We start from the raw sequence: 22,870 nt of genomic DNA on the forward strand, positions 1-22,870 counted from the left end.
CGGCGATCTGTCTTACCATGCTCTTTGGCTCCGGCTGCTACCCAACCTAGCAGTGCCATCAGCTGGCAACCGTTGCAGACGCCCAAGCTGAACGTGTCTTTCCGCTGGTGGAACGCTTGGAACTGGGCCCGTGCCCTGGGGTTAAAGGTCACCGAAGCCGCCCAGCCTGCAATCAGAGACGGTGAAGTCAGAACTTAAGAGAGGAATAGCGTTGAATCGAACGCCAAGGGGATGACACCCCAAACATCTGCAATGTCATTCTCTAACAGGTGTCCTCCAGATATTGTCGCCTGTCGGCCGCCGGCCCCTCCACAGCCGAATCAGAGGAGGAGGAGGAGGCGTGGGAGTCAGGGTCAGCATCAAGGCAACCTGGGAGCTCCTAGTGGGAAGAGGGAATGGTACTGGCAGAGAGAGAAAGACAGAGGCGGAGCCTGGTCTGTCTGTCAGTCCTCAGATGGAGAGTCAACAGCCCCCAGGTCTGAAGGTGCCTGTTTCCGGACTTCCGATACTTCCAGTAGGCCCGTTTTTCACCCTCTCCAGGCTCCGGAGGCTTTCCCTGAGCCTCCAGAAGGGCGAAAACACTTCCCCCGGGCTCTAAAGGCACGAAACAGGCCCATTTCTGGGCCTCCGGAAGTTCCGGGAAACCTGTTTTCCGTCCTTCCCAGGCTCTGGAGGCTTTTCTCGAGCCTCCGGGAGGGTGAAAATGGTCTCCCCCAGGCTCTGGAGGCCCTCCTGAGGCCAGAAACAGGCCCATTTCTGGACTCCCGGACCTCCGTTTTTTGCCCTCCCCAGGCTCTGGAGGCTTTCCCTGAGTCTCCGGGAGGATGAAAACGGCCTCCTTCGAGCTCCCAAAGCCCTCTGGAGGCTGGAAACAGACCAGTTTCCACACTTCCAGAACACGTCCACCGCTCCTCACTGCACTCCCCCCACGCATGTGCACACGTCTCCCACATGCCCCCCCGACCCCTGCACATCTCAAAAATCAGCTGGCCAGCAGGAGGCGCGTGCAAGCATGCACAGTAGAACTGAGCTGGGCGATAGCTCGCGTGCTCACAGAGAGAGCTCTGGGTGCCAGCTGTGGCACACGTGCCATAGGTTCACCATCACAGGCACAGCTAAAAGTTTCTCAATCATTCTCAGTCCTCCAGGTCATGGTTGTCCCAAAGATGCTTTTTCAGGAGGCAACTGGACTTCCTTGCTTTTTCTTTGAAGATGTTTCACTTCTCATCCAAGAAGCTTCTTCAGCTGAGAAGCGAAACGTCTCCAAAAGAAAAAAACAAACAAACAAGGAAGTCCAGTTGCCTCCGGCAAAAAGCACCTTTGGGACAACCATGACCTGGAGGACTGAGAAGCGCTACTGTTGTGGCCCGTCAGCGGCCTGTGCAGATTGTAGCTGATTTTGACAGCGAGGAGGCTGGTGTGGTGCTGCGCCAGCAGCCTGTGCAGCTGGCACTCGAGCCAGACAATGAGGAGGCTGGAGAAGATGTGGTGCCAGGGGCAGGGATTCAGCCAGGGCCTTCAGAACCTCCAGAAGCTCCTTTAAGTGAAGAGGAAGAAGAGGAGGAGCCTCTTCTCGATGCACGGGCGCGCAGAGCTTCCAAAAGGCAGGAGTGGCTCCTCAGGAGTTCTCCTCGAGAGTAAGGCTTGGGGCTAATTGGCCACTCCCTTAGCCTATTTAAGGAGGAACGCCGACTGAAGCAAATTGTAGGGAACAACTTTAGTTCATTCTCCTTCGCGTCTGGATTCTCTGCAAATTGCTTCTGGGCTTTCTGCCAACCTTAGTAAGATTATGATTACTTCATCTTTGGTTTATTGTAGGCTGTCAAGAAAGTTTCTGAACAGCCTTTGTTTGGAAAAGGCTGTTATTTTAGTAAATTTAAGTTTTGTACAGACTTTGTGTGTGCTGTGTTCTTTGGGGTCCGTAGCTGGGGCAGAACAGCTACGGACTTTCATTTGCAATATTTATCACGGTGCTTCCCCAATGCAACCAAGCTGACGATTTCCCCCATTCCTGCTAGAAGGGAGGCAGGACCTACCTTTGGCAGAGCCAAGAACATCAGCATAACTGAAACCTCCAACAAACACCAAGCCACGGAAGGAGTCTAAGGTCATCTTGCCTGAGCACAGGTCTTGCATGGTCAGATCCCAAACCTGCAAATGACAATCCCCGCCCCAAAACAAGACAATGTAATACAGAGGAGGCTCTTAAGGGAGGGCCCAACAAGGCAGTGAGAAGGATTTTAGATAACAATTTGCCTTCCGAGATTTGTAGCTCTTGGCAAACCGGAGAGGCCAATCCCAAAGGTGCTAGAATAGAATAACAGAGTTGAAAGGGATCTTGGAGGTCTTCTAGTCCAGCCCCCTTCTTAGGCAGGAAACCCTACACCACTTCCCTATTTTATAGTCCTAGGTGGCTTCGCTCCTTGGTTAGTTTCCATTCATTGCTTCTTGTGCTGCCTTCAGGTAGCTTTGGAGAATAGTTTGGCTTCCTCTTCTTTGTGGCAGCCTCTTAGATATTGGGGCTTATCTTTCAAGATCTATAGAGATTTCCTTCCGGCTCAGGAATTACCCTAAAAACGTGTGAGGGATCTGTCCCAATCAATTAATTTCTCTTCTTTTTTTTCATGCCTGGATCTGGTTTTCCCTCTAGTCCTATCCCTTGTGGAATAATTACATTGTTGTAGATATTAAGTTACTAGTAAAAATTAATTTATTGCCTTTGTTATGTATTTCCTCATTGGGAACAATTATTACATCAAGGTCCAGAAAATGGTGTTAAGGTCTCCTGATTGGGTGGGGGTTGGACTTGATGACCTACAAGGTCCCTCCCAACTCTGTTAACCCGTTAAGAACATTAGGTTCCAAATGAACATTAGATTCCAAAATGCATTGTCTGTTGATGAAAGAATCCAATCTTTTAATCGTTAATGCTTCTTTAATTAATTTTTAATCCTTTGTGAATTCAGATTTACTAATGTTACTAAATGGGTCAAAACGGATGGAAATCTTAATTTTATTTTATTTTTTAAAGAAAAGGCTGTGTCAGGAGTGGGATTCGAACCCACGCCTCCAGGGGAGACTGCGACCTGAACGCAGCGCCTTAGACCGCTCGGCCATCCTGACTTCTCAATAAAAAGCCTTCCCCCCCCAACGTCTTTGGCAATAGTCTATTTTTAACATGGTTTCTTTATACCCTACGGTGAGCCATAGCCACACCATAGATTAAGAAATATGAGGACAACATGCAGGTGTTTTACCAACCAAGGTAGTCGTGGCCGAGTGGTTAAGGCGATGGACTAGAAATCCATTGGGGTCTCCCCGCGCAGGTTCGAATCCTGCTGACTACGAGAGTTTCTTTTATATCCAAACATAAAAAAGTCTACATTCTTTTTCTTCCACACATTTAAACTCGTCTCTTTTTGTAGATGCCAATCTACAGCTCTTGAGGTCCTTCAAGGATGGGTAGATCATTTCAATCCAATTGGTACTGACAGAAGAGAATATTTATAGCTCAGGGTTGAACTGCGAGGTCCTTGGTGCTCTCTGAGTTTAAATTTCTCCAATCCTTAAATTCAGAAAGCATCAAGGACCTCCCAGATCACGGGTGTCAAATTCAAGGCCTGCGGGCCGGATCCAGCCTGCAAGGTGCTGAGACCTGGTCCATGGGACGGCCCTGGAAACAGCAAAGGACCGGCCCACAGTGCCTCTGCCAGCGGTAACGGAGTTCGGGAGGGCCGCACGTGGCCTCTCGGACTCCGTTTTTGGGCACGCTGGCCTCCTACAGCCCTTTGCCAGCAAAAACGGAGCTCGGGGAGGCCACACACCTCCCGCCCAGGCTCCGTTTTCAGCCCCAATGGCCTCCAGTAGTCCTCTGCCAGTGAAAACAGAGCCCAGGCAGGTCGCACACAGCTTCCCCGAGCTCCATTTTTGCTGGCAGAGGACTGCAGGAGGCCATTGCGGCCGAAAACGGAGCCTGGGCAGCCGAAAACAGAGCTTCAGTGAGTGACGTTGAGCTGACCATGCCCACTCTGGCCACCTCCCCACTCCCGGTCACCCAAGATCAAACACAATCCTGATGTGGCCCTCAATGAAATCGACTCCCCTGTCCTAGATCCTTTTGAGTGACATTTATGGGGTAGGAAAGATATCCTACCCCATAAAGAAAAGAAAGAAAACCCAACGGATGTTTCAAAAGACAAGTGTTTTAGAATAGAATGACAGAGTTGGAAGGGCCCTTGGAGGTCTTCCAGTCGAACTCCCTGTTTAGGCAAGAAACCCTACACCAGTGATGGCTAACCTTTTTGCCGTCGTGTGCCAAAAGCTGGGGTTGCATGGGGGGTGGCGGGTGCGTGTGTCCACATCCATAATTCAATGTGCCCCGCCCTCCCGTGTATGTGCATGTAAGCCCCCACACTTCCCCCTGCTTTTGGCACGCGATGGCACAGTGGGCCCGGTAGGCCCGTTTTTTCCCCCTCCCCAGGCTCCAGAAGCTTTCTAGGAGCCTGGGGAGGGCAAAAACAGCCTTCCCCATCCCCCCCGGAGGCCTTCTGGAGGTGGAAACAGCCAGTTTCCCCAACTTTTGGTGGGACTGGAAGGCCTGAAAATCAGTTGGCCAGTGCGCGCATGTACGCTGGAGCTGAGCTAGGGCAACACTCGCATGCCCACCAATATGGCTCCGCGTGCCACCTGTGGCACCCGTGCCATAGGTTCGCCATCACGGCCCTACACCACTTCAGACAAATGGTTATCCAACATCCCCTTAAAAACGTCCAGTGTTGGAGCATTCACAACCTCCGGAGGCAAGTTTTTTTTTTTTTTTTTTTTTTTTTAATTTGATTTATATGCCGCCCTTCTCCGGAGACTCAGGGCGGCTTACAATGCTTTAAGCAATAGCCTTCATTCTTTTGTATATTTTATACAAAGTCAGCTTATTGCCCCCACAAACTGGGTCCTCATTTCACCTACCTTAGAAAGGATGGAAGGCTGAGTCAACCTTGAGCCTTGGAGAGATTCGAACCAGCAGAAATTGCAGGCAGCTGTGTTAATAACAGGGTGCACTAAACCCTTGTACTATCAAGGCTCTTGTTCCACTGATTACGGTATTTTTCAGAATATAAGACGCTCCGGACTATAGGATACACCTACCTTTTTTGGGAAGGAAAACAAGAAAAAAATTGCCTCACAGCAATTTGCTTCCTCGCAGCAAACAGTAAACAGCCTGTTTCAGTTTCATTTTCAGCACAGTCTGATTAGCACAAGAAAAAAAATCTGCCTCTGCCTCCCAGCAATTTGCCTCCTTGCAGCAAACAGCCTGTTTTAGCTTCAGCTTCAGCACAGCCTGATTAGCACAAGCAGCTGATTGTCAGTTGGATCAGCCTCCCGAAGATCAGCTGTTTCAGGCTGCAGGGATTGCCATAGCCCAGTGATGGCTAACCTTTTTGCCTTCGCGTGCCAAAAGCGGGGGGAGTGTGGGGGTCACGCACGCGCATGCCCACACCCATAATTTAATTCCTCCCTGTGCCCCGCCCCCCCTGCGCATGCGCGCGTGACCCACTCCCCCCACTTTTGGCACACGACAGCAAAAAGGTTACCAGTGGGCCCGGTAGGCCCGGTAGGCCCGTTTTTCACCCTCCCCAGGCTCCAGAGGCTTTCTTGGAGCCTGGGGAGGGCGAAAATGGCCTTCCCCACCCCACCGGAGGCCAGAAACAGCCCGTTTCCTGACTTCCGGTGGGCCTGGAAGGCCCGAAAACCAGCTGGCTGGCGCACGCATGCGTGCTGGAGCTGAGCTAGGGCAACGCTCATGTGCTCACAGATATGGCTCTATGTGCCACCTGTGGCACCCGTGCCATAGGTTCGCCATCACGGCCATAGCCTATTGCCGCTTCCATGCCCACATTTTTCAGGGGCTGCTGGATGGGCGAGGCTACATTGGTGTATAGGACACACCCAAATTTTCAGCCTCTTTTAGGGGGAGAAAAAGTGCGTCTTATACTCTGAAAAATACGGTAATTGTTCTAACTGTCAGGAAATTTTCCCCATCATCTCTCAATCCCTCAGGATTTTTGCAACATCCGTTTGGACAAACTCACCTGGAATCCAGCCATCAGAAACGCGGCCACCATTTCACGATCTCCGTTGCTCCCTTCTTCGCGAAGGACAGCCACGCGGGGAGCGGGCAAGGCTGACGGTAAGAAGTAAAAAGAAACATTCTTTTGTAACGTATCTCACCCAGGCCAAGTTCTTCTTTTTTTCCCCCCTTTGAAAGATTACAGGTAGTCCTCGACTTACCACCATTCATTTAGTGACCGTTCTAAGTTACAACCAGGGATGGGCTGCTGGAGGTTCTCAGGGGTTCAGGAGAACCTCTAGCTAAGATTCTGTGCAGTTCAGAGAACCCCCAGATCCCATTCCTGGCTGACCCCGCCCACCCTGCCCCTCCCAGGAGTCCCCATGCAGCTGTCAAGTTTCGAGGTCGTCTCAAATAAATTGCATTTCAAACAAAGTCTTTGAAGAAAAACTCTTATTTATTAAGCATGACATTCTAACCTGACTCCAAACGAAGCCAACACTGACTTCCAGCCCCAAACCCCTCCCTTTCCGTTCCCCACTCCCCTGCACTCATTCGCCATCTTCCAAGTCATTCTACTACCCCTAATCTACTCCAGCTCAAAGGAATTTCCCCCCTCCCATCTCATCTCCTAGGGGATATTATCTCCAGGGAAAATAAGTAGGTGAAAAGTCAAACGTCCCTTTCCAGACGCCTTCGCTTCTCCTTCTTATGTCAGCACTAGAGTAAATGCAGGTTGAAGTGCTGACAGCAGCCCGTTTTAGATGCAGGTAAGTGCAGGACGCACACGGAGGCTCAGGGAGGATGAAAAACAGGCCTACCGGAAGTTCGGGAAGGCTTCCAGAGGGCCTCCGGAGCCTGAGGCGGCCATTTTTGCCCTCCCGAAGGCTCGAGGAAAGCTTCCGGAGCCTGGGGAGAGCAAAAAACAGCCCCCCACCTTGATGCAGGAGGCCGACTAGGCCACGCCCACCATGGCCAGACCCACCCAACAACCGGCCAGAGAACCCTTGCTAAAATTTCTGAAGCCCACCCCTGGTTACAACTGCAGTGAAAAAAGTGACTCACGACCGTTTTTCATACTTAATGAGGACCCAGATTGTTGAGGGGGAGGGCAATATGCTGACTCTGTAAACCGCTCAGAGAGAGCTGTAAAAGCACTGTGAAGCAGTATATAAAGTCTTACGTGTTTATTGCTATTGCTATCAAGACCCTGGCAGCATCCCTGGGGTCACGTGATCGAAATTCAAAAGCTTGGCAACTGGCATGTACTTAATGACTGTTGCAGAGTTCCCTAGGTCATATCAACATCCCCTTCTGCGACCTTCTGAGAAGTGAAGTCAATGGAGAAGTCGGTGTTGTGACCTAGGCTTACTGAGTAATTACAATACACAATTAGTCCTAAACAAACCTATTTTATTGCAACAGCTGAGAATTATGTTAATTCCCAGATGAGTCCCAATTAGTTGCAAAACAAGTCGTTCGGAAGAAGTCCTTCGGAATATCACCAACCTTTATCTTCTTTGACACCCTGCCAAAGGCCTTACTTGGCAAAGCCCCACGAAGTTAAGAAACAAACAAGAGATGCCGACTGGAAACAGAGTTAGCAACGTTGCTTTCCTGCAAAAGGCCCAAGTGCCTTTTAAGCCTTATGGGAGGGGCCAATCATCTCCTGGCCTTACTCCCGAGTCGTCCCTTTTGCTTTAGCTGCTCTTGCCTTCTGGCAGCTCTGCGCATGCGTGCATTAGGAACAGGCTCCTCCTGTTCCTCTGCTTCCCTGCTGTCTGACTCTGGGGGCTCCGGAGTCCGCGCATCACTTCCAGATGGCCCTGGCCCCATCTCTGCCTCCGACGCAGAGACCTCGTCAGGACTTTCTCCAGACTCCAGGACTGGCCCATGTTCCTCCCCAACCTCCTCACTGTCCGACTCCGCTGCCAGCTCCGCAGGCTGCTGGTGGACCACAACAGTTGGATTCACTCAACAACCGTGTTACTAACTTCACAATGGCTTGTGATTCACTTAACGACTGTGGTGAGAAACAAGGTAAAGTGGGATAAAACCCCACTTGACAACGGTCTTGCTTAGCAATGGAAATTTTGGGCTTCCTTTTTAGTCAGACACACTGGTCGTTAAGTGAATCTGGCTTCCCCATTGACTTTGCTTGCCAGAAGGTTGTAAAAAGTGATCACATGACCCCCGGGACACTGCGACGGTCATAAATATGAGTCATTTGCCAAACGTCTGGATTTTGATCACATGTCCATGGGGACACCACAACGGTTGTAAGTGTGAAAAACAGTTGCAGTGTCCTGGGGTCCTGTGCCCCCCTTTTGCGACCTTTTGACAAGCAAAGTCAATAGGGAAGCCAAACTCACTTAACAACCGGGTTACCAATTTATCAACCGCAGTGATTTCACTTAACAACAGCGGCAAGGAAGGTCATAAAATGGGGCAGAGTTCACTTAACAAGTATCTCGCTTAGCAACAGAAGTGTTGGGCTCAATTGTGGTTGTAAAGTCGAGGACTACCTGGACAATAGTAACATTAACCCAAACTTAAGGGTGTCTGTTATATTCTTTATTTCCTTTAAGTAAAAAACAACAACAACAAAAAACAACGGGGAAAACCGCAGAATATTGCATTCTTATTTAGTAGCAAAATTTCTGTTGCTAAGTGAGACATAAGTACTCACTTAGCAACAGAAATTTTGCGGCACAACTGTGGTCGTAAACAGGGGTGGGCTTCAAAAATTTTAGCAAGGGGTTCTCTGCCCGGTTGCTGGGTGGGCGTGGCCATGGTGGGCGTGGCCTAGTCAGTCTCCTATACCACGGCGGGGGGGGGCGGCTGTTTTTGCCCTCCCCAGGCTCCAGAGGCTTTCCTCAAGCCTCCAGGAGGGCGAAACGGCCTCCCCAGGCTCTGGAGGCCCTCCAGAGGCTGGAAAGTGCGCATTTCCGGCCTTCCCGAACTGCCAGTAGGCCTGTTTTTCACTCTCCCCAAATCTCTGTACGCACCCTGCACTTACCTGCATCCAAAACGGGCTGCGTGGGGACCCCTGGGAGGGGCAAGGCGGGGTGGGCGGGGCCAGCCAGGAGTGGGATTTGGGGGTTCTCCGAACTGCACAGAATCTTACCTAGAGGTTCTCCCGAACCCCTGCGAACCCCCAGGAGCACACCCCTGGTCGTAAATCGAGAATTATCTGTATAGTATACCAATTTCTATTTCTTGGTGTGAAACCAAGATCTTGAGGAGCGAAGTCAGAACGGTCCTCCTTCCCAACTTCTGATGGAGACCCGGTCCATTTCCTACCCATTTCCTGAAGAAGAGGAAGTTCCTCCTGGGGGTTAAAGGTCAAGGTGAAGTTGGGTTCCGTCCTCTTGGCCAAGCCCATCTCTTCTTGAGCCACACAATCTGGATTGGCTTGCAGTCTTTCCAGCTGGAAACTGGTGGCCTCCCACCAATTCCTCAAGGTGGAGACTTTCTCCGCCAGCACCTGCTGACCATTCACGGTGACTTGGACCTGAAAATAGACACACATGAGAAACTCACTGTTCTGTCCTCGTACCACGCACACACCCCCACAGACGGCCCGGAGTTAATAAGCCACACGACAAAACTCTTTGATGATAAAGCTGGCAGCAACTCAGTGGCTAGCTGCCAATTTAGACTTTACTCACACAAAACAAAGATTAGACTGCCAGCATTCCGATAAAACAGGCAGAGTGTCAATAATACAAGGATTAGTCCAAATGCAGTCCAATAAAGCAGGCAAAGTCCAGTAACGCAGAGATCATGGAGTATTTCCAGTTTTTGCTCGTCACAAACTAAACTGGCCACCACACCCACACCACTAGTGTGGTCCAGTGACTCAGCTAATCTCTGGCACGCCTTCCCTTCTGCTGTGCATGCTTCTCCCTGCGCCTCTGTCGTGGGTCCAGCCAGCACTTATCTTCATCACTGTCCACCTGTGGCTGCGGGGACGTGCTTGGCTCTGAGCCTATCGTTTGGCCTTCGGTGTCCTCCGGAGGCATTGCCAGAGAGGAGGGTCCTGGAGAGGGAGGCCTTGCCAACTCCTCCCCCTCACTCTCAGAGTCTGCATCTGTCGATAGCCCAGGCTCAGGCAACGGAGCCAAAACATACACGTCATGGGTTGCAGAGCAGCCGAAGATGCAATTAGGTGATAAGGTTAGCCACAAATCACAGCAAGGTTTGTAGCCCAATGTACCTCTGCTAAAAGAGGATACAGATTATGTTGTGGTCTGTCGGCCGCCAACCCCTCCACCAGCCGAATCAGAGAGGAGGAGGAGACGTGGGAGTCAGAGTCAGTATCAAGGCAAGCTGAGAGCTCCGAGGCGGAAGAGGAAATGGAGCTGGCAGAGAGAGAGAGAGACAGAGGCGGAGCCTGGGCCTTAGAGGGAGTCAACAGCCTTCAGGTCTGGAGGTGGCTGATGAGGACGAGGAACAGCTGGGTCCAGTGCCTGACGCGCGGATGCGCAGAAGGCAGAGGAGAGGAGAGCAATGGAAATCTATGGGCTGATCCTTGGGATGGAAGAGTCACCGCTGCTAGCGAAACCCCACCCTAGCTGTGGGGATAAAAGGCAGGGGGCGGAGATGAATAGATGTGGCAGACAACTATTCATCTCCTCTACCAGACAGACTTGTTAGCCTGAGGTAAAAGAGAAACTTTTTGCCGGGGCTGCTGACGCTCCTAATAAAAGAATCATTGCTTCAACTATAGAGGGTTTGTCCTGTTTGGAGAATTGGGTCAGAACAGATTCACAGTGTTGGAAGGGACCTTGGAGGTCTTCTAGTCCAACCCCCTGCTTAGGCAGGAAGCCTTACACCATTTCAGACAAATGGGCATCCATTCTCTTAAAAACTTGATAGCCCTCTGCCAGCAAAAACGGAGCCCATGCCCCATTTTTGCTGACAGAAGGCTGCAGAAGGCCGTTGTGGCTGAAAATGGGATACGAGGGGGCAGAGGCATGGCGGGCCGGTCCTTTGCTGTTTCTAGCCGGCCGCATGGGAAATGAGCATGGCCTACTCAGTCTCCTGCACCACTGCGTGGGGGTGGGGGGACGTTTTTGCTCTCCCCGGGTTCCGGAGGCTTTCTTCGAGCCTCCAGGAGGACGAAAACAGCCTCCCCTGGCTCCGGAGGCCTTCCCGAACTTCTGCTAGGCCCGTTTTTCACCCTCCCCGAGATTCCACACACACCCTCCACTTACCTGTATCCAAAACGGGCCACGTGGGGACTCCTGGGAGGGGAGGGGGCGGAATGGGCGGGGCCAGCCAGGAGTGGGATTTGAGGGTTCTCTGAACTGCACAGAATCTTAGCTAGAGGTTCTTCCGAACCCTTGCGAACCTCCAGCAGCCCACTCCTGCCGCGGACCGGATCTGGAGTATTGGCTATTCCTGCTAGCTTGGTGTCTATTCCAATTCTGCTGGTGACCTAGCTTTTTTACCACCATAACTCCCTGTCCTTTTTTTTTCTCCCTAGTCATCTCTGCATTTACCATGGCATTTGGCCCGCGAGGACCGGAATATCCAACAGGCACACAGCGCACCCCGGCTTCCCGGTACCGGCCGCAGACATCGGCTGCTGCCGCGCGGGGCACTTCCAGCACCAATCCGAGTTCTTCCGCGAAAAGCACCTCCAAAGCTAAGAAAGAGAAGCAAAACAACAATATCGTGAGAAATATTTCCTCACCCTCTTCTCTCTCAATTCTCTGCCCCTCCCTCCCCCCAGGATCCCACTTCAAGAAGCCCTGTAGGTAGTCCTCAATTTATGACAGTTCATTTTAGTGACTGCAACATGGTCAGAAGGTTGCAAGGATTATCTTTATTTATCTTGATTGCTGTTCTCTAACACCATGTATTTATGGGACCGCCTGCTGCTGCAAACGGCCTCCCACCAGCCGGTATGCTCTCACAGAGAGGGACTCCTCCGGGTGCTGTCGGCCAAACAATGTCGGCTGGTGGCCCCCAGGGGGAGAGCCTTCTCTGTGGGGGCACCTACTATCTGGAACGAGCTCCCCCCGGAGATACGGAGGATCCCGGATCTACGCACCTTCCGCCATGCTCTCAAGACCTTTTAATTTCACCAGACTGGTCTGGCCTAACCTCTCCCATTCTCTTTTTAATGTAAATTTTAATTTGTTCTTAACCTGGGGTTTTAAATTTGTCTTGGGCTAAATTGATTTAATTCCATTTTACTTCTGCTCTTAAATTTTTTGTATTCTCTGTGTTTTATCTTGTGCCTGTTCACTGCCCTGAGTCCTTCAGGAGTAGGGCGGTATATAAATAAAATAAAATGAAATGAAATGAAATGTACCCAATACGTCTGACCCTCTTTTCCCCTTCCACAAAGTCTCTTGGTCCACGTACATCCACTGCCGTAACTGTCTCCCCAGTTTACTCACCCTGGATCCCGGGTGCGCCGAGCTCAATGTGGGCTCCACAATTCCCAGCAATGGCCATCTCCAGCAAGCAAGTCAGGAGTCCCCCATCGCTCACATCATGCCCAGAAGAAAGAAGAGAATCTGTGGAAGGAAAGAATGTCCAAAGTCTTGATGGGACATTTTTCAATTATAGTAGAATACAATTCAACTAAAGATAGAAATCAAAATGAGTCAAGATTAGGGGGGACATGATAGCAGTTTTCGAATATTTGAGAGGCTGCCACAAAGAAGATTAGATCAACCTATTGTCCGAAGCACCCGAAGGCAGGACAAGAAGCAACGGATGGAAATTAATCCAGGAGAGAAGCAACTAAGGCAGTGATGGCTAACCTTTTTGCCATCGCGTGCCAAAAGCAGCGGGAGGGCAGGGGGTCACGCGCACGCATGTGCCACCATAATTCAGTATGTCCCACCCCCCCAGGCATGCATACATGACCCCTCATGCTCCCCTCGCTTTTGGCACACAACGGCACAGTGGGCCCAGTAGGTCCCACCAGAAGTCAGCAAAATGGCCGATTCCGGCCTCCAGAGGGCCTCCAACGAATGGGGAAGGCCGTTTTCACCCTCCTCAGGCTCCTAGGAAGCCTCTAGAGCCTGGGGAGAGTGAAAAACAGGCTTTCCCCCCACCCGGAAGACCTCCGAAGGCTGGAAACAGCCTGTTTCCCAACTTCCGGTAGGCCCGGAAGGCCCAAAAAACAGTTGGCCAGTGCGCGCATGTACGCCGGAGCTGAGTTAAGGCAATGCTCGCGTGCCCACTGATATGGCTCTGCGTGCCACCTGTGGCACGCGTGCCATAGGTTCGCCATCACGGAACTAAGGGAACTAAGGAGAAATTTCCTGACAGTAGAAACAATTAGTCAGTGGAACAACTTGCCTCGAGAAGTTATGAGTGTTGCAACACTGGAGGTTTTTAAGAGATTGGACAAGCATTTGTCTGAAATGGTATAGGGCAGTGATGGCTAACCTTTTTGCCTTCGCGTGCCAAAAGCAGGGGGAGTGTGGGGGGATCATGCACGCGCGTGCCCACACCCATAATTCAATTCCTCCCCGTGCCCCGCCCCCCCTGCGCATGCGCGCTTGACCCACTCCCCCCCGCTTTTGGCACACGACAGCAAAAAGGTTACCGGTGGGCCCGGTAGGCCCGTTTTTCACCCTCCCCAGGCTCCAGAGGCTTTCTTGGAGCCTGGGGAGGGCGAAAATGGACTTCCCCACTCCACTAGAGGCTGGAAAGAGCCCGTTTCCTGACTTCCGGTGGGCCTGGAAGGCCCGAAAACCAGCTGGCTGGCGCACGCATGCGTGCTGGAGCTGAGCTAGGGCAACGCTCATGTGCCCACAGATATGGCTCTGTGTGCCACCTGTGGCACCCGTGCCATAGGTTCGCCATCATTCTGCTGGAGCAGGGGATTGGACTAGAAGACCTCCAAGGTCCCTTCCAACTCTATTATTCTGTTACAGGGCAAAAACATGGCCCTGGATGTGGTTATCCCATAGTTCCATAATCAGGGGCAGCCGTATCCCCCATTCTTGGAGCTGCCTGCTTTATTTTCATTTTTAAGAACGATGTTTCTAGACCATATGAACCTGCGCGAGCAAAGCCAGTGGAAGAACTGAAAGGCCAAATGGCATACATCTCCTTACTCTTCCCTTTTGTCCCTAACAAAGACAAAATTCAAGTACCCGAAACATGCAGATATGTGTAAATTTATCCCCATCACCCAGCTTATCATAGGCTAACTTTTCTTTTGCACAGAATCGGGAAAACCCAAGGAAATGTCTTTGTGATGACCTGGGGCACAGCACAAAGATAATAGAGGCAGCTGCCAGTTCAGTCTGCGTTGTTCTCGCCATCTCTCCACCCTCCATGTTCGAGGATCAGGAGCAGGTGGTCCTTGTTCATCGCCTGAACTCTGTCTCTCATGTTCACTGCTTAGCCTCTCCTGGTCATCCTGACCCCACTTCTTCCCTGCCTCCATCCCTATCCTGAAAAGCCCTGGCCTGAATGGGCCTGCTCCTCCCCATTTTTCTCCCAAGCCAACGTAGCCGCCCCCTCATCTTCTGGCTCATCTTCCTCCGGATTCAGGTTCTGATGGGCGCATAACAGTCTTTATGAAGACCAACCTCACTCCCCACCCCCACCCCCCAAATGCGGAGACCTCTTTGTCCAGCAGGATGTTACAAAAACAGAAGATTAGAATGAGAAGAGAAGGAGGCTGACCTCGTAACAGATCCTGAGTAACTCGGAAACAGGAAACAAGGGTGCTGGGGTCATCCAGGTCTGGGGAAGTGTCTCCCAGTTGACAGAAGCACTGGGCCAGTGCGCTACCCCCGAGTCGATGCTTGTCAGGGGTCACAGCCACATGAAGCAAGGCCCCTACAATACGCCAAGGTGAGGAGAAGAAATTGGTGGATCAGGGAAATTTGTGAAGCTGCCCAAAGTCACCTCTAGGCAAGATGGCGTCATACAAGTCAAATAAATAAATAGAGGATTAGAAATGGATAGGAGGGAGGAAGGGAGGGAAGAAATAGAGATGGTTGGGAGGGAGAAAGGACAAAAGGATTAGAGATGGAGAGGGAGGGAGGGAGGGAAGAGATGGTTTGGAGGGAGGGAAAAAGAAAGGAAAGATTAGAGATGAGAGGGAGGGAGGTAGGAAGGAGGGATGATTAGAGATGGAGAGGAAGGGGGGAGGGAGGGAAGAAAGGAAGAATTAGAGGTGGCTGGGAGAGAGGGAGAAAGGACGGAAGGATTAAAGATGGAGAGGGAGGGAGGGACGAAGGAAGGCAGGAAGAAAGGAAGGGAGGGAGGGAGAAAGAAAGGAAGGATTAGAGATGAGAAGGAGGGCGGGAGGAAGGAGGGATGATTAGAGATGAGAGGGAGGGAGGATTAGAGATGGAGAGGGAGGGAAGGAAGGAAGAATTAGAGGCAGTAGGGATGAAGCAACGGAAGGATTAGAGATGGAGAGAGAGGGAGGGAGGGAAAAAGAAAGAAAGGGAGGGAGGAAGGCAGGCAGGCAGGCAGGAAGGGAGGGAGGGAGAGAGAAAGACGGAGGAAGGAAGGAAGGAAGGAAGGAAGGAAGGAAGGAAGGAAGGAAGGAAGGAAGGAAGGAAGGAAGGAAGGAAAGGAGGGAGGGAGGGAAGGAAGAAAGAGACGGTTGGGAGGGAAAAAGAAAGGAAGGATTAGAGATGGAGAGGGAGGGAGGAATGAGGGAGGATTAGAGATGAAAGGGAGAGAGGGAGGGAGGGAAGGAAGAATTAGAGACAGTTGGTAGGGAGGGAGAAAGGAAGGAAGGAAAGATTAGAGATTAGAGAGGGAGAGGGAGAGGGAGAGGGAGAGGGAGGGAGGGAGGGAAGGAGGATTAGAGATGGATATTCAGGAGGAAGGAAGGAAGGAATGAAGGGAGGGAGGGAGGGAGGAAGGAAGGAAGACTTAAAGTAGGATTTAAACTCTATCAAAGTTGAAAGAAAAATCAAATACAACGGCCCGACAAATTTGGGCTGAATTGGAAAATTGCTACAGGCCTATCTCAATTGAATCTTCATGTTTACTCATGTCTGAACTCCACGGTTCGAGATTGAAACCTGGTGAACAAATTGGAGGACATTTGACCAAACTGAAAGGACTGAGAACAGAATTGAGAGAAAGAGGCCATAACATTGAAGATATTCAAATGATCAGCATCATTATTAACTCTTTGAATTATGAATGGAAAGATGCTGTTACAAAAATTAACCAAGTCCCAATTGCTCAACGCACAGTGGACAATGTTTGTAGACTTTTAATTGAAGAAGAGGCATTCATGTAAAGTAAGGAGCCTGCACTTGGTATGCTGGCTGTGCTGGCATAAATGCCTGTGGTATTTCAAAATTCACCGTATTTGACTACCTTCAAATAATAACGTTTGACATTCTCAATACTCTTCGCCTTACCTTTCCCATCGGGGCATTTGAGGTCAGGGGTGACGGTGGCTGTGATATCAGGACAGACAGCGTAAGCTGAGATGACCAGGGTTCCTGGCGCAACGAAGAATACAATCATGAAAATAAAGACAGAGAAGGGAAAAAAAACATGTGACATCGAAAAACTCCACAACCCAAAAACCCAGAGATGAAGACCTGTGGGATCCCAGCAAACGGACCGCTTTCTGGGGCCCAGCCTTAACATAAAATATCCCAGGCCTCACCAGGCGCCTTGACCGTTTCTGTGCCAACCCGGGCTGCCATGCTGAGCGAGTCCTTCCCGCCATCCACCGCCACACCCAGCTCTCCCATGACGGAGCACATGGCACTGCAGGCTTCTGCCAGAGCTGCCCCCTCGCCCGGGAGCTTGGCTGGCCACATCCAGTTGCCGCTGCACTTCACATCCTGCATGGAGACAAGCAAGTTGCTTGGTTGTGTGGGAAGTACACCCCAAAAGGACAGTACCAGGAACCACTAAAACAGTACCAAAAGATTTAAAACAGCCCTTTCCTCTTAAGAAATTCAAACCCCAGGCAAAAACACCAGCTCAAAGGAATACTTAAGTAGAGCAATAAAGATAAGTGGAAGCAGGCTAAAAATAACTCACTAAGGCACACCAGAACTTCCTTTTTCCTGCCCCTGACAGGATTAACACCCAGGATAGGAAAGACAAAGGTCCTGGGACAGGATTAACCCATTAAGGCAGGAAGACAGGATCCAGGGCAATCATTTCAACCAAACCCCATCAAACTGTAGGAGCTTCAAAGGAAAATCAAGTATTAAGAAGGCATGGGTTTGCCTTCCCACTGTGCTTGTAAACCAGGAACACTCGAGCTGTGCCATGTCTGCTTCTTGCCTTCCTTAATTAAGGAAATTCCGCTTTCTGGCAGCTGGCTTCCATGTCAATTCCTCCTTAGCAGGGACGCCTTGCGCACGGTCACTCATGCCCTTGTCACCTCCCGGCTGGACTATTGTAATGCTCTCTACATGGGGCTCCCCCTGAAGAGCACTCGGAGGCTCCAACTGGTCCAAAATGCAGCCGCGCGGGTGGTTATGGGCGCAACTCGTTGTGCCCACGTAACACCCCTCCTGCGTGAGCTGCACTGGCTCCCAGTGGTCTTCTGGGTGCTATTCACGGTGCTGGTTACCACCTTTAAAGCGCTCCATGGCATGGGACCCGGGTACCTTCGAGACCGACTTCTGCCACCAATAGCCTCCCACCGGCCAGTTCGCTCCCACAGAGAGGGTCTCCTCAGGGTGCCATCGGCCAAGTTATGTCGGCTGGCGACACCCAGGGGGAGGGCCTTCTCTGTGGGAGCCCCAGCCCTGTGGAATGAACTGCCCCCGGAAGTGCGCAAGATCTCCAACCTCTGGGTATTTCGTTGTGCACTCAAAACCCTGTTGTTCCGCCAGGCTGGGCTATCAACATAACAATTTTAAATTGGGTTTTAAATTCCTGGGGTTTTAAATTGGGCCGAATTCATTTTCATAATTTTAAATTATTTTAACTGATGTTGTCTTGTGTTTTTAATAGGCTGTACACTGCCCTGAGTCCTTCGGGAGAAGGGCGGTATAGAAATAAAATTATTCTTATTCTTATTCTAGCGCCGGTGACTGCTTTCCAGCTGGGAAACGAACTCAGGAAATTTTTTTCCCAGCAGTTGCAAGTACGATGACTCTAGTGCAGAGATTAACCGGAGGCCTAGTTGCATCAATGACTCTGATACAGAAATTAACCCGAGCTCACAAAAGAAAAGAGAATTTGGAAACCAGGAGAACAGTTGGGAAGAACACGACATTCAGAAAAAAAAGAGAATGAACTGAACAAGTGAAAATATATTTGCGCTTATGAAAAATGAGTATTTTACTCACCAGCAAGGAAATGCTTTCTTATGCCTTAATTAGAGCATTCTCTGCTCCACTAAACTAAACCAGAAAGGGTTAAAAATTCCTTTTATTGAAAGAAGTTATAATGCCTCTTCTGAACATTATCTGTCTTTTGTAGACTTAAGATACGTTTCGCTCCTCTATGGTAAATGAGTCTGCCTATGTTTATCACAGTCCTCCTCCTTATTGCAAACTGGGAAAACTTAATTCTAATAATTGGGCATCCATTTAAAATTACAGCTTACTGGTACAGCAATAGCTCCTCCCAACTAGGATCCTCCTCCTCCTTTTTTTAACGACCCCATAATCCCTTGCAGAATAGAGTGTGGGCAACTGAATGGAGCTGAGTGTTTAGTGGCCGGATGCCCTTCCTGTCACCAATGCGGAGGTTTTTTTTCCAGCAGATAAAGTAGTGGCCAAAATTGTGGAAACCTTTTGGGAGAAGTGTATTTTTGAGGTTTGATGGCTAAAAATGCCACTTTTTTTTTTAATTTTTGGAGTTTCAAGATCATCATATTCCACTGCTGGAATGACCTGGGAATAGCCCAGACCTTAACCCAATTGAAAATCTATGGGGCCAACGAAAAAAACTTGTTCGTCAGAAGCAACCCAGCAATAAAACCCAGTTAATAGAAGCCATCATTCAATCTTGGTTTCACGTTATAACAGCTGCAGAACTAAAAGACTTGGTTCACTCCATGGGAAGATGTTGTAAGGCCATAATTCATGCTAAAGGTTACCCAACTAAGTATTAACTGACGTGATAATTTTTGTACAGTATATCTTGTTTTCTCTCTGGGGATAATTTTTGTATATCTCGTATTTTTCTACGTGCTTCACTTTTCTTCTTTATAGTGTAACTGCTATTCTAATAGCAAATCCTTCATCAAAGTTATTGCATTACATTCTTGATTAAATTATCTTTCCATCGATATATAATTTTATGGTACTACTCCAAAAAAAAAAGTGGTGTTATTAGCTAGTTTTAGAAAATACACTTTTCTCGAAAGGTTTCCACAATTTTGGCCATTACTGTATGTTCTCAGCATGCCCAATGAGAGAAATACCTGCCTCTACCAAGGATCAAACTCACAGCCTCCTGATTCCGAGGCAAGAGCTCTGCCTCTAAGCTACCACACCATTCTTCTTCCCAATTAGGATATTGCTATGATATCGTCAAAATCATTACATTATAATTATTGCAGAAATAAATCTCAGTTCTTTCTTTTGTTCCAGAAATCTTGCTTTTTTTCTTGTAACTGGAGCATCCAACATAAATTAATTGTTTCGGTCTTTTATTTTTAAACCCCAATGCACATATCAGCGCTGAATTTAGCTGGGTCTGTTAATCTTGAGGAATATTTCTGGAGAACAGAAAAGCTTTAATTTAAGTTTTTTTTTTTTCTGGTTATCTTAAGTAATTTAAGCATTAGTGGAGCTACAGACATCTAGAACAAGTCACAATGACATCATTGTATGTCGTGTAAGATGATGTCATGCTGTGTGTGATGTCACTTCCTCCCTCGATCCCGCCCTGAGTCCCTGACAAAGTAGAACAGAAGCGCGGGAGGGGGCCACAGATTCACAAAGACTGAAGAAGGCGGGGCTTACCTTCAGATCGGTGACCTGAGCAAAAACCAGATTGGTGAGGGCTTCTCCCACGGCCAATCGGGCGCTGGCTGCAGGGTTTATAAGCCCTTTGATTGGCTGTTCCCCAAGAGCAGTGGCTCCTCCCACCGTTTCAAAAGGGGAAAGGGCCACCACGGCCACATCCGCCAAGGGTGTGTGGAGGGGACCGACACACTGTTGCTGGGCCACCAGCCCCGTCACCGAACGATCAACCTATGCCAGGAAAATGGGAAACAAAAAAAAAGAAAGAAAAACGGGAACAAATCAGCAGAAAAAAAGCAATATATACCGTGTTATTCGGAATATAAGATACACTTTCCCCCCCCCCCAAAAGAGGGTGAAAATTTGGGTATTTCTTATACCACCAGTACGCTGATGACACCCAGCTGTACATCTCCACCCCGGACCACCCCAATGATGCCCTTGAAGTGATGTCCCGGTGCCTGGAGGCTGTACGGATCTGGATGGGGAGGAAGAGACTCAGGCTCAACCCATCCAAGACCGAGTGGCTGTGGTTTCCGACATCCTGATATAGTCAGTTGGTGCCATCACTGACTATTGGGGGCGAGTCATTGGCCCCCACGGAGGGGGCTCGCAATTTGGGAGTCCTCCTGGACTCACAGCTGTCTTTAGAAGAGCACTTGACGGCTATGGCCGGGAAGGCGTTTTATCAGGTTTGCCTGATTCGCCTGTTGCGTCCCTTTCTGGATCAGGTCTCGTTAAATACGGTCACTCATGCCCTCGTCACTTCCCGCCTAGACTACTGCAATGCTCTCTACATGGGGCTCCCCTTGAGGAGCACCCGGAGGCTCCAGCTGGTCCAGAATGCGGCCGCGCGGGTGGTTATGGGAGCGACAGGGCACTCCCATGTGACCCCCCCTCCTGCTCGAGCTGCACTGGCTCCCGGTGGTCTTCCGGGTGCGCTTCAAGGTTTTGGTTACCACCTTTAGAGCGCTCCATGGCTTAGGACCGGGGTATTTACGAGACCGCCTTCTGCCACCAGTAGCCTCTCACCGACCAGTACGCTCCCATAGAGAGGGGCTCCTCAGGGTGCCGTCGGCCAAACAATGTCAACTGGCGGCCCCCAGGGGGAGAGCCTTCTCTGTGGGGGAACCCGCCATCTGGAACGAGCTCCCCCCGGAGATACGGAGGATCCCGGACCTGTGCGCTTTTCGCCGTGCCATCAAAACATTTCTTTTCCAGCAGGCCGGCCTGGCCTAATCTCTCTTTTAAACTTTTAAAATTTTAATATTCTTTAATTTTAAATTTGTCTTAAGAATTTGGGGTGTTTTAAATTTCGTTTTCCGGGCCCTGAGTCCTTCGGGAGTAGGGCGGTATACAAATTCAATTAATAATAATAATAATAATAATAATAATAATAATAATAATAATAAGAATAAGAATAAGAATAAGAATAAGAATACACCGAATGTAGCCCCACCCACCTGCCAGCCCCCACTCTTTGGCCTCTGCCTCCCAGCAATTTGCCTCCTTGCAGCAAACACCCCATTTCAGTTTCAGCTTCAGCACAGCCTGATTAGCACAAGCAGCTGATTGTCAGTTTGATCGGCCTCCTGACCATCAGCTGTTTCAGGCTTCAGGGATTGCCATTGCCTATTGCCGCCTCAGTGCACCTCCGCTGTTGGCTGTTTGCTGCAAGGAGGCAAATTGCTGGGAGTCAGAGACAGATATTTTTTCTCTGTGCTATTCAGGCTGTGCTGAAACTGAAACTGAAACAGGCTGTTTGCTGCAAGGAGGCAAATTGCTGGGAGGCAGAGGCAGAATTTTTTTTCTTGTTTTCCTCCCCCAAAAAAGTAGGTGCGCCTTATAGTCCGGAGCGTCTTATACTCCGAAAAATACGGTAAATCTTTTCTGCATCTAGCATCTGCATCTGTCATAGCAGGTTCTTGGTTGGTTAAAAAAAAACAAAACTAAGCAGATATAGAGTTGGTGGTCTGTGGAGTGGAGACCACAAGGAAATCCCAAGGCTATAGGCTACCTTGGGAAGTTGGAAACAGGTATCAATAAAAGGCAGCGCTCTTAAAGCTATACAGATGGGTCTGTAGAGGCAGCCCAACCCAAGAAAGCCCAACGTGATCCAGACACTGACCTTGTTTGTCAGGTAACGTTTACTAGCCACAGCTGGGAGCTTCAGGACGAGTTGAAGGGCGTCCACCACCCTCAGGGCCTTAGGAATATCCAGAGGGCGAAGGGCTCGGTTTACACGGTTTAAAACAAATTCCTGGGTGGTGAGAAGAAAAACACGGCATGCATAGCGTTATTAACATCACTGGAATATTCCTCTCTGTTCTTTTTTCTTTTAAGTTTACACAATTTTATTAGTTTATCTAAGTACTAGCTGGACGCCTGTGCTTCGCTACGAAATTATGTGCTCGGGCTTGATAAATTGACACTTGCAGCCTGAAACTTAATGTAGAATGTGTAACTCCGTAGCATCAGAGTGTGTTAATATAATGCAACTGGCAGTTGGAACAGAGGGGGAGGGGGAGTAGAATGTCCCAGCCCGCAGCATCCATCGGTATTCATCTGGCTAGCATCCTGTCAGTGTGTGAGAGTTGAGGGGTGTTTGGAAACTCAAACAGTATTTGCTATGTGAGCAAGAAGGAGACAGGAAGGAAGTGGCTTAGCTCAACTGTTCTGTAGTAAAGCTGCTTGCTGTTGTGAAAGTAAAACTGAAAGTGAAACTCCTCTCCTCTGCTTGTGTTTTGCATTTGGAACAGATTTCTTTTGAGGTGGGGAGGGGGAGTACAACTCCTTGGCATCAGAGCGTGTTAATGATAATATAGGAAATACTAATGCTCTGATGGTCATTTTGAAAAATCCTTTCTTAGTGAGCACCTAAAAGCCAAGGGGAACATAC

General features: G+C 49.7%; 1 protein-coding gene and 2 non-coding genes across 3 annotated transcripts in view; 1 reads left to right on the forward strand and 2 right to left on the reverse strand.

The window, feature by feature from the left end:
* The window catches only part of PFAS (phosphoribosylformylglycinamidine synthase), a 72,423-nt gene that overhangs the window by 3,915 nt on the left and 45,638 nt on the right, over positions 1–22,870 (reverse strand). The window contains exons 17-27 of the mRNA XM_070954764.1: positions 22,100–22,231; positions 19,972–20,202; positions 16,698–16,878; positions 16,444–16,527; positions 14,735–14,890; positions 12,481–12,600; positions 11,575–11,720; positions 9,371–9,581; positions 6,090–6,181; positions 2,037–2,151; positions 17–166 (exon numbers count right to left, since the gene is read on the reverse strand). Coding sequence (XP_070810865.1) covers positions 17–166; positions 2,037–2,151; positions 6,090–6,181; positions 9,371–9,581; positions 11,575–11,720; positions 12,481–12,600; positions 14,735–14,890; positions 16,444–16,527; positions 16,698–16,878; positions 19,972–20,202; positions 22,100–22,231 — 1,618 coding nt within the window. The remainder of the gene's footprint in view (positions 1–16; positions 167–2,036; positions 2,152–6,089; positions 6,182–9,370; positions 9,582–11,574; positions 11,721–12,480; positions 12,601–14,734; positions 14,891–16,443; positions 16,528–16,697; positions 16,879–19,971; positions 20,203–22,099; positions 22,232–22,870) is intronic.
* Positions 3,041–3,123, reverse strand: TRNAL-CAG (transfer RNA leucine (anticodon CAG)). Its single transcript has one exon. It is a non-coding gene; the product is annotated as a tRNA-Leu (tRNA).
* Positions 3,266–3,347, forward strand: TRNAS-AGA (transfer RNA serine (anticodon AGA)). Its single transcript has one exon. It is a non-coding gene; the product is annotated as a tRNA-Ser (tRNA).

This window comes from Pituophis catenifer, unplaced genomic scaffold, assembly GCF_029215685.1.
Source record: "Pituophis catenifer annectens isolate HBS135680 unplaced genomic scaffold, rPitCat1.0.hap2 SCAF_15, whole genome shotgun sequence".
NCBI classification, from domain to species: Eukaryota; Metazoa; Chordata; class Lepidosauria; order Squamata; family Colubridae; genus Pituophis; species Pituophis catenifer.